At 37.4% G+C, this 11,412-nt stretch overlaps 2 protein-coding genes across 2 annotated transcripts; both read right to left on the bottom strand.

Annotated features, from left to right (window-relative positions):
• Window positions 1-1,692: 1,692 nt before the first annotated feature.
• LOC130711561 (uncharacterized) lies at window positions 1,693-5,625 on the bottom strand. Its single transcript, XM_057561241.1, has 2 exons — window positions 2,358-5,625; window positions 1,693-2,269 (listed from the first exon to the last, which is right to left on the bottom strand). Exons 1-2 carry the CDS (start codon window positions 2,535-2,537, stop codon window positions 1,967-1,969), a joined length of 483 nt encoding a protein of 160 aa, XP_057417224.1. The 5' UTR covers window positions 2,538-5,625; the 3' UTR covers window positions 1,693-1,966.
• A 125-nt stretch (window positions 5,626-5,750) lies between these two features.
• Window positions 5,751-7,824, bottom strand: LOC130711559 (ATP-dependent 6-phosphofructokinase 2). Its single transcript, XM_057561240.1, has 2 exons — window positions 7,212-7,824; window positions 5,751-6,798 (listed from the first exon to the last, which is right to left on the bottom strand). Exons 1-2 carry the CDS (start codon window positions 7,776-7,778, stop codon window positions 5,977-5,979), a joined length of 1,389 nt encoding a protein of 462 aa, XP_057417223.1. The 5' UTR covers window positions 7,779-7,824; the 3' UTR covers window positions 5,751-5,976.
• Between the last annotated feature and the right edge of the window lie 3,588 nt (window positions 7,825-11,412).

The raw sequence follows: 11,412 nt of genomic DNA, 5'->3' as shown, positions 1-11,412 counted from the left end.
CTGAGGCTTTCAACTGTACCATTTTAGTTGCTAGGGACAAACCCCTTATCACAATGTTTGAATGGATTAGGAAGTATTTAATGACCAGATTTGCTACTTTGAGAGAAAAAAGTAAAAAATGGAAGGGTAATGTGATGCCTAAACCTAGGAAGAGGCTAGATAGAGAGATAAAGTATAGTGGTAATTGGGTAGCAACTTGGGTTGCTCAAGGTCTATTCCAAGTTGAGCATGCTGGTTTTGAAGACCAGTTTATAGTTGATATAGATAAGCAATCATGTACCTGCAACTATTGGGAATTAAATGGAATTCCCTGTAGACATGCTGTGGCTTGCTTCAATGATAAGGGTCTTAAGCCTGAGAATTATGTGCATCAATATTACCTTAGAGCAACTTATGAAATTTGCTATGGGCACATGATTTCCCCAATTAATGGTGAGAATAAATGGCCAAAGATGAGTCAAGATGACATCCTTCCTCCTGAGATTAAAAGAGGGCCAGGAAGGCCCAAAAAATTAAGGAGAAGGGAACCTGATGAACCAGATAAGAAGAATCCAACCAAATTAAAAAGGGGAGGCAGTTCTTACACATGTGGTAGGTGCCACCAAAAAGGACACAACCAGAGGAAGTGCCCTTTGCCTCCGTCATCTCCACCACTTGATGATGAGCACATTGAAGAAGAGAATGAACCACAAAGAGAGGATCTCTCACAGGTAATAAAATTAAGCCATGTTGCATCTGATTGTTCTTTTGTTGTGTAAAAATGTCTAAGTATGGTCTTTGTTTCTGTACAGGTCTTTGGCTCTATTACATCACAAGATGTGTCTGCTTCTGCTCCATCAACTCAAGAAGCTCCACCACCTCCACTGCTAGTGCAACCTGATTCAAGGGCAAAAAAACAAGCTCCACCACCTGCCACTGGAAAAGCCAAAAAACAACCAACACCATCTCAGCCTGCTGCAGCTGCCATAGCTACAAATCAAGCACCACAACCTCCACCATCTCCAGCTGCAGCTGCCAGAGCTAGACATCAAGCACCACCACCACCTCCAGCATCTCCAGCTGCAGCTGCCAGAGCTAGACATCAAGCACCACAACCACCTCCACCATCTCCAGCTGCAGCTGCTAGGGCAAGACATGAAGGAGAACCTGCTGCTAGATCTGCATCACAACCAAAGAAGCCTGCTGTCCAGCCCTCAAAGCCTGCTGCTCAGCCCACCAAAAAGCCTGCTACTAAGCCCTCCAAGCCTGCTGCTCAGCCCTCAAAGCCTGCAACACAACCCAAGAAACCTGTTGTTGCTGCTCCTAATCAAAGGGGAAAAAAGAGAGGGCCAGACAATGAGATTGGTCATTGGATTCCAGGAGACCAAGGAAAGAAGAGAGTTATCAAAAGGAGAAGATGGATCTGAAGAAAAAGAGGAGCACATGATGCTGCAGGACAACAAAAGATGCTCATATCTGTCTTTTTTTGTAATAGTTATGTTAGATATAGTTATTTAGTGGAACATGGGACCACATCACCAACTATTGTAATGAAATGCTTGGATGACATTACTTTGGCTCCATTACTTTTGTATTAGCTTTATGGCTCACATTTGCTATGTTCAAGACTCACATGTTTTGAGGTTGTGTTTTCTATAACAATTTGGCTTTTGTTTATTAAGCATTTACTTTACAATTATGCATCATGTGCATATACTGCCAAAACAGGGCAGCAAGTATACTTTATTGTGTGCATGAGTTATGGAACATTGCAGGGGAAAACATAACAAAATTGAAGACCATACTTTATGTTCAAAACAACCAGAACACATTGCATTTAATCATGCTGGATGTTGCATTCATTACATAGGACCTTTTGCATTCAATTCAATCCTGGCAAAATACAAAAGCCATACAATGCAGACAAAAGAAGTTCAACTTGGACAACACATAAGAACCTAAGCCCTAAATCCACCACACCCCATTCCTAGAAAAACTTTGACACTGCTACAGCCAAAGTAATGCCTAAAAAGAACAAGAGCACATTAATCTTCAATCCCTCTGTTTCCAGCTTCATCTTCATCATCTCAATTTTGTTGTCCTTCTCATTCATGTCTTCACATAACTTAATAATTGCCCTGTGCACTATTTCCTTAACATCTTCCCTCAAACTAGCAATCCTTTTTTCCATAATGTCATTTATGTCTTCATTCAGATTTGAAGAACCCTGCATACCATCTTCAGCAGCAACACCTTTATCCCATTCGAAAAAACCACAAGTCCCTTTCTCCTGGAACAATTGAAAAGTCAAACATTACAAGCAGAACCACAGCCAATCAGATGAATAATTATACATGAATCAGTAGAGAAGAAATTACCTTCCAATCAGGGCACCTCCAAAATAGCTTTCCTGGGTTATTCTTGGAATTGGATCGGTAGAGAATTACCTCTTTCCCACAGCCACAGGTCTTGCATGAAAGTGAGGGTGAAGGACAAGATGTGGATGAACGACCACTGAGCCTTGGGTTCTTCGATGCTTCGTGGTTCTGAGAATTCATCTCAGTCGACCCAACAAGCTTCGTTCGCTTCTCTTCTTGTCGTTCTTCACCCTTCGCTCAGCTCCTTCCTCCCTCCTGCAACTCTCTCGTTCGTGGAGCTGTCTCTCAATCGTGTTCTTCGTTCTCCTCAGTTAGGGTTCAATTGGGAATTTGGGATTGGGTTCAATTTGATGCTTTGTTTTAGGTTAGATTATTAGATTAGATTAGGTTAGATTATTAGATTTGGGATTAGAATAGGTTAGATTAGTTTATTAGTTAGATTATTAGATTAGGTTATTTATTAAGTTTTTTAATTTTTTTTTCTGATTACTTAACTGAGATGGAATTAAAAATAATTTTTAATTATTTTTTAAATTAAAAAATAATAATAAAAGCCACGTGGAAATGCTGACTGGGATAAAATTGAGAGCTGGCACACTTTGGCCTTAATTGAATTAAAAAATTTTTTCTAGGGACCCAATTTGATGCAAAAATTTTCTAGGCCCTGGATTTGATTCCCTTTACAATTACAGGGGCCTTCTGATGTATTAAGCCTAATTAGTCTATTCATAGTACTAATACCAATATGTGCTAATCTAGAATGCCATAAGGAAACAGAACAGGAAAAATGAAAACTTCACAATAAGACTGTCAAGTAAATAAATACATAACGTTTCCCAAACATCACAATAGTTTCCAACTGTCACAATGGTCCGTAAGCAATCTTGTTCCCAAAATGTAAGCCTCTTAGGATTCGGACACACAACATACAGGAAATACATAACTTCCCCAACCGTTGGGCTAAAGTAACCGTTGGAAAATTTACTGACAATCATTATATTTAATTTAAACTAATCATCCCTAAAAGGAACGCATAGGATCAGACATTACATATCTAACATGAATTTGAACATCAATTATTCACATTCACATGTAACAATTACATTGAATTAAATAAGGTAGAATATCAATCTAATAACCTGCTTCTCTATGCTTATAAATACAATTGAATGAAAGGAAGACAAATAGATTTTCATACACTAATTGGTTTCATAGAATTTGACTAAGACGAATACATGTCACCAATTCACATAGAGGACAAGAATGAAAACAGTACGCATGTAAACCAAATTCAATTTGGAAAACGGAACAAATAGAGGTATATATATGTACCACACTGCATGTCTAACCAGTCACACAACAAATAGCGAGTGTGCATCCAAAAACAGAGAAATGATTTGAAACAACTTTTCCACAAACATTTCATGCTAGGACACTCTAATCTGTTTAACTCAGATATCGCAACCAGACAAGTGAAATATATAATTTAAACACAAAACTCATGCTCTGATACCAATTGAAAGAACTTTAATGGTGTTCACAACACGCACAGCGAAATAAACTTAGATCTATTTGTGTTCAAGATTATATATGTCATTGAAAATTGCAAATAAATTGCGTACCCGGTTGTAGTTACTGAACCTTGAAAGTTTTCTTCAAATTTATGAAGATTCTACGCGTGTATCCACACCGAGACCAACCTTTGCTATCAACCCTTCTTCCTCAGCCTTGAATTTGAATTCCAATGCTTTCTATATTTCCACTGCGGACTGAGTGTCTATGTATAAATCATAGAGGCGGTCGGAGAGAGTGTTCAGAATATGTCCACGGCACAACAACTCTTCCTCTCTGCGCTTCTTTCTTTCGGTCTTAAGTTCATTAGAATCATCATCTTGTCTTGCCAGCGAGTGAAATTTGTTCCAACGAAGCGATCAAGTTTTACCAGATCTTGGTTCATGACTTTGATACTGGAGACAGAAGCATCAGTAGCCATTTGTAAATACTTTAAGATTGTTAAAAATGAATAGGCTTGATCGTGATGAAATCACTTTCCTTAAAGTATTTCAAGCACTCTTTGATTTCGTCTTAGAGTTTGGATGCAAGAATACCCAGGATAATCAGCCTTGCTTCGAGTTTGCACAAGACTAATGAAAACTCGAAATGAAGGGAAGTGGTTTTCTGGAAAATCAGAGGATATAATTGTGTATGGAATTCTGAACATGCACTGTATTTATAAGTAAAAAATAGAACAATATATAAGGTTGCGACCTTTCATATATTGTGTCTGTTACCAACAGATATGTCTGTTCCCAACAGTCGCAAAGTTCAAATTCAAAACGAGCAAAAAACAAACGGACGTTACGGCAACCGCGTTGCCGTCGCCGTCGATGCGTCGTGCTAAAGTGCCTCAAGCGCCGTTGCTCCACTTTCTATGTGGGACTTCATTCAAATTCATTCAATGCAACACATTTGTCATTTTGGAACACTATGTAATTATTACTGCTCGAGTAATTATTACAACAGAACAAAGTTAAAAATGTAAAACTTACAGCAGCAAAATGAATCAAACAGATTTCATTTTTAAGTAATCCAAACAAAGAAACACCCTGCACAATGAGTAATGGTACTGGTACATATACACCTCATTTTTTCTTCTATTTTTTTCGTAACACATTTTTATTGTCATATCATAAATCATATTACTTATTTCTCTCTCATTTCTACCTTATCTCATAAAATGGAGGTCTCTAATAAAGTGGAGGTGGAAAAATAGTGTACACAACATTATTCGAGTCAAATTATTAGAAAACTTTCATACACCAGTAACTATTGGTGATTCCTCATTAATATAACCTTAATCCTAATATTCTCTTCCCTCAGCTTTCTCACCACTTTGGGAGAATCGAATATGAATTTGGCATCTATGCATATTAGCCTAGAATGTTGAAAGCTTAAGAAATGCTCATTGTTGAGTAAGTTATCTGCCCACTAGAAAGCGAGACCTAAAAGCAGTAGTTGCATTTTGAAGCTTATCACTTTCTGCAGGCACTAACATAACATCTAGAACTATACAACTTTCCAAGATTCACAAATGCTAAAGATATCTACGTCCTTTATAAGTTATTCTGATTGAACCGGCCCTGACCCCTAGAACTATACAACTTTCCAAGATTCACAAATGCTAAAGATATCTACGTCCTTTATAAGTTATTCTGATTGAACCGGCCCTGACCCTTTTACTTAAGAGAATCAATATGATAACTTTTAAATTTGGATGGACCTAGAATAAAGTCAAAACCAAGGAATGCCAAATTTCCATTGTATGTATGTATGACTAGTGGGCACTGTGATTCAATGGCCTCTGCATCTGATTCTAGGAAAACTGGAAAAGTATTGGAGGATAGAAATACTAATAAAACTCAACTCGAAAAATACGTTTAAGGAAGTTGATTTATACATAATTATAATAGCCAGCCTAAAATTTGTGTCACAAAATATACACAAGTTGGTACATCTGCATCATCATCTGCATATACCAAGACCCTTCAGAGTTTTGTGTTCCAAGAAAGATAATTGGAATTTCTGATACTTGAAGAAAGTCTAGCTGAAGAAAGTCTAGCTAGCTCCTTACAAAATCAGGCTGATTGGTGACAGATCTCACCCATGACCACCTATGATCTTTAGTATTGACAGGGTTATTTGCACATGCTACATCTTCTAATGGGATGTATGCATAGTTCCCATTGATAGGACCAGCAACAAACCCAGTATACCCTGCCATGACACCATGAATTGCAGAGTGCGCTACGAGTGTACAGTACAAGTTATCAGTAGCATTTGCATGAACCGCACGAATCATGTATGTAGGATCAATGTACTTCACAGTGAACAACTCACCAGGGTGGTCCCTATCCCACCAGTCCTTCAGCTCAGACTTCAACCACGCACCAACATCTAAAAACACCATGTTACCAGACTCATCCCGGTCTTGCTTCTGTGATTCGCTTCTGGGTATAAGGTCCTGGCCGGCGCCCTCGGCAACTACAAGCACTGCATGCCCATTTGACTTCAGTCGTTGTTCAAGAAACTCAAAGAGCCCTCCTTTTCCTTCCAAGTAAAAATCCATCTCAGGAATCAAGCAGCAATCGACGTCGCGGCTGCTGAGTGTTGCATGAAGAGCAATGTGACCCGTGCTTCGACCCATCAACTTCACCAGGCCTATGCCATTAACTGCACTCTCGGCCTCCACATGAGCAGCACTGATTGCCTGCTGAGCCATTTCAACTGCTGTTTGGAATCCAAAAGATCTGTCAATTATTCCAACATCATTGTCCACAGTTTTAGGAATTCCAACGACTGCAACATTCAGTTTGCGGTTCCGTATTTCGTTGAATATCTTCACAGCCCCTCTCATACTCCCATCTCCACCTATAATGTACAACTGTGGATGTGCACAAGATATATGCATAAAGAACCCAATAATGTATTTGTATGATTTTTTCTAGTCAGGTGTTAGTCACAGGCACACAAAAGAAACAGAGCTCTAAAAAAATTACATGATTCCAGCTATAGACCTGGCTTACAGGATATCTCTGAATTTTTGATTGCATTTTAGAAGAAAAGTCAAACACAGGGATAATAAGCAATTCCAGTCTAAAAGCTCAATCAGATTACACCTAATTTACCAATCACAGTACACTAAACAGTCCTTTTAACCATATATATTTCCCCTTATTACACATGATATATATACTGATACCATATTCATGTAACTCAATCAATTATCTACCAAAAAAAAAATATGTAACTCAATGAATTAAAGCAAGAACAGCATTAAAAATGATGATTAACTACCTGATTGAAGCGGCGATTTTGGATAGCATCAACGATCTTGTGGAGATCAAAACCGCCTCTAGAAGTTTGAAGAACGGTGCCACCCTTGTTGTGCCAATCGCGAACAACGTTTGGGTTAAGAGGAACGGGCTCGGTGGAGTAAAAACCTCTGTACCCAGCGGTGATGCCGGAAATTTGACGCACACCATAGAGGTCCCACAGGCCAACGACGAGTTCCCTGATGACGGTGTTGAGACCGGGGCAGAGTCCCCCGCAGGTGACAATAGCAACCCTGACATCGCGCGGGTCGAAGTAGACTTGTTTGCGGGGACCGGCGCGGTGGTAGGCGAAGCGAGGAAGGTGGTCGGAGTAGGAGATCTGGCGGAGAACGACGTCGGATTGTGTGAAGTAGAAGCCTTCAACTTGGTGGGCGTCGAAGTATGGATTCTGGTCGAGTGGATTGGGAAGGGATTGGAGGTTAGGGATGAAGTCAGTGAGGTGAGGAAGCTCCTTCAGGTTTATGGGTTCGAACAATTTGGTTATGTCTGAAACTGAATCTGAATCTGAAACTGAATCAGCCATGGCCATCACATTCACAGTGTGTGTGTGTGTGTGTGTTGTGTGTTCCGTTCTGTATTTCAAACATCAAGTGCCGCAAACGTGGCGCTCACTACGTTTGACATGTCTGACTCTAGTGTGTCGTGTCGTTTGTTTATTGCACCAAAATGTACCAACTCTTGGACACGTATGTATATCATACATACACGCACGCAAACACTATATCTATATGTAAGGTTCCATAGAAATATTATTACCTTAAATACACTTTTGATCTCCTAGTAGTATTAGTATCATGTTAAGGTGATTTAAGTCCCCCTAATAATTTTCCTCCTTTAATTTTGTTAATCAATTAATTGTATCTTTCCGTTAAAATATAAACCGTCAACGTCTCTCATTGTCCGCTTGTTAAGGGTAACATTGATTGTTAATATTTTAACGGAAAGATAATTGTTGGACTAAAATTCATTGATCAAAAAGATAGAGGAGCCAAGTTGACCAAAACAAAATTAGATGACCAAAATCACCCAAATATGATATTAGGAGGATCAAAAGTGTATTTAAGTTTATTTGTAAGACCCGTGATTAGAAAGTGAAATAAACTCGGTTGATTTCTCGGGTTAGTGTTTAATGTTTGTTTTAATGTGATCTTTAAGTTTAACCTTGTGTGATGGATTTAATCCAATAAAAATAATATTTTGATTATTAATATCGAAGTTATTCTCCAAGTGTTTCAGTCTTCGTTCGTCGAAGAATTCGGCTGCACTTCGAAAAGCGGTCGAACCGACGCGTTTTCGCCATCGAATTATAATTCGAGTGTAAAGGGGGAAAAACTAAAAATCTCTTTTGAGTTGTTATTCAGAGGATGGTATGTGAAGAAGATGAGAAATTGAGAAGATGACAGATTATAAATTAGGGATTAGATGGATTTTTGGAATTTTGATTTTCCTCTTTTTAGTAAAAAGGGGGGGAATATTTATGTAGTTCTTTTGATTGGCTGCATTTTGCTCAAAACATGATGTGCAACCATATGTTCCAACATCTGGAACAACATGGTGTGTTTACGTATGTTGGTGGTTCAATCGCTGAAATCAAGTTATTTGTTGGGCTGCTGACTGTAAGGGGATTCAGAAGATTTATCCTATGCTATGCGTTTTATCTTCTGAAGGCGTGTTTGTTTTAATCTTGGCTGAAGTAACAAGATTGATAACGTGTGAACCAAGTATATCTCAAAGTTTGAATTTAAACTTACTTGGTTCTGTTATTTTATTCTGGTAAGAGTTGATTCCTTGAAGATTCTTTCCAGAAGTGCTGTTGTGGACTCTATGACGTTCGGCCCATTGAAGATCCAAGCCTCACGTGAACGTCTATATAAAGGAGTTTATAAACCCTAGCAAAACAGGGATTCTGAGGGTGATATACTGATCTTAGGGTTTATTATTTGAGTCCTGTTGTGAGTATTGTAACAACTTAGTGATTCCTGTGCTATTGCAAGTACTAAGTTGATATGTTTAGTTGAGTTGTAATCTCATCAAACTTGTTTATTGATAAACATGTCTTGATCGCTGTGGCAGTGGTCTTTAGGGGTTAGAGAAAGTTTTCTCATAGCTTAGAGGAGAAGGGCTAAGCTAGATTCACTTGTTGTAATAGTGGTAGACATTGAAGAGGCTCTATACTAAGGGGGAGTACTTAGGTATAGGAGGGACTTTCATGTATGACCTGAGAGCTATTACTAAGATAGTGGATTGACTCCTGGATTGGTATCCTCCAGATGTAGGTGATGTTGCACCGAACTGGGTTAACAATTCCCTGTGTTTTTTTTTTCGTTGATTTAATTTATGTACTGTTGTGCAATTGTCGAACCGATTGTCCCAACATCGCGTTCGACATCTGTCCTTTGCGAGAACCAGAATTTCAATTTAGTAAACTAAAATTTGACTAAGGTCATAATGTAAAATAGTGTAAAAAAGCATCCAATCTGAGACTCCACATGGCACTTCACGTGCCACATAGACACTTTTGTGAAGTCTAACTAGCTAATGAAAGTGGTGTTAGAGATTGACGTGCCTAATGATTGAACATTTAGGTCTTTTTCATACCATTTCCTTCTTTAAGAGACGAAAGTGTTAGCAAGTATAACTTTCAGGGACGATTGATGGTTTACTTAAATAATAGTCCAGACTAAAAATGACATAAGATTCACAACATTCTCATATTCTTATCTTTCTTAAGAGAATCATAGGCTTCAAAGTTTTTTGGCTAAGTATAAAATTTATTCTCTTTGGTTTCGTTTTACTTATATCGCAATAGATCCAAAATTTGTGCCCTAATAAACATGTTGTAAATAAACAAGCACCTCACTCCCAGTTGTAAATAATCAAACACCTCACGACTCACTCCCAGTTGTAAATAAACAAGCTCCTCACTCCCAATCAGCATGACATATTTTACCCTCCAAATGTACACAATTCAATGAAAAATTGAAAAGTAATTTTCAATGGGAGTCTTGGAACAGATTATAGACATTCAGATTAATAGTTCCAAGACTAGCAACAATTAATCATGGTGATAATCATACTCTAAGCTAGTACTCAGTATACAATGGAGACCCATCCTTTGCTAGGTGAAGTAGGGCAAAACAGTCATCACAAATATAAGAAGGGTTTTATGATGTCCATCTGTCATCAACTGTGACCTTTGTTGCTCTGAATCTATATACTTTATAAAAGAGAATCATTATCCAGAACAAAAACTGAGGTGGCGTTCCAAGATTGTCTCTCACCCACCCCCCTCATTTCATGACAAGTGTCTCCCTTTTATTAATTTGGACCAGAATTTTCGAAGCCCATTTTTAATAGCATGTGGTAATGAGGCCCATTCGAAATCGGTTTTAATGCAATAATTTTGATTGAAAGTTATTGCAATATTAATACGGTGACTTTTAGTAGCCATGATTGCAATAATAAATTGACTCACCTTGATTTGAATATATATGCTTGACTTTAGGAATTCATGATTATTAGTTATTGCAATTTAAAACGGTCGTGATTGCTTTAACTTCGAGATCATTCCACTCTTGGCAAGGTTTATTGTCACTCAAAATCTGAATTAACAAGCATTAAAAATTATAATTTGACTTTTTTAAATTCAGAAAACAAAATCACATGTAAGTTGGCTTATGTTAATAATTTATGGGCTATATTCAATTTCCTTTTTATTCTTTTTATTTCCTATTCAGACAAAATTTAATATGGACATTAATTATGAGTTATTGATTTTATTTATTTGATTTTATTCATTAAAAATGAAAATACATAAATTGATTCGTAAATGAATATTCATTTGTTGATGAATATTTTGAATAAAAACTTACAATTGTGTAACACTGATTCTGCCATTAAGAGTTGAAATAATAAAACGGAAATTGTGGATGAATTTCGAAATAATAAAAATTCAAATTTGAATGAAAAAATTAAATTAAAATTGATTCCATTTAATGCTTGACATTTATTTATACCGATATTAATTGCGAGGGATTTGATTTGATTTATTTGATTAAATATTTTTTAATTCTCTAAAATAAAAATTCAAATTTGAATGAAAAGGTCAAATTAGCATTGATTCTATTTAATGATGTCGAATTTGAGCATGTTTGAATGGAAGA

The sequence above is a fragment of the Lotus japonicus genome, chromosome 4 (assembly GCF_012489685.1).
Source record: "Lotus japonicus ecotype B-129 chromosome 4, LjGifu_v1.2".
NCBI lineage: Eukaryota > Viridiplantae > Streptophyta > Magnoliopsida > Fabales > Fabaceae > Lotus > Lotus japonicus.
Note: the sequence above shows the minus strand (reverse complement) of the source record. Positions and strands in the feature narration are given on the sequence as shown.

What these genes read in the sequence shown, in the direction of transcription:
- LOC130711559 (XM_057561240.1), bottom strand. Translation starts at nt 7,778, where the DNA reads ATGGCCATGGCTGATTCAGTTTCAGATTCAGATTCAGTTTCAGACATA. An exon ending in AAAATCGCCGCTTCAATCAG is followed by an intron (nt 6,799 to 7,211) that starts GTAGTTAATCAT and finishes GCACATCCACAG; the next exon opens with TTGTACATTATAGGTGGAGA.
- LOC130711561 (XM_057561241.1), bottom strand. Translation starts at nt 2,537, where the DNA reads ATGAATTCTCAGAACCACGAAGCATCGAAGAACCCAAGGCTCAGTGGT. An exon ending in GGAGGTGCCCTGATTGGAAG is followed by an intron (nt 2,270 to 2,357) that starts GTAATTTCTTCT and finishes CAATTGTTCCAG; the next exon opens with GAGAAAGGGACTTGTGGTTT.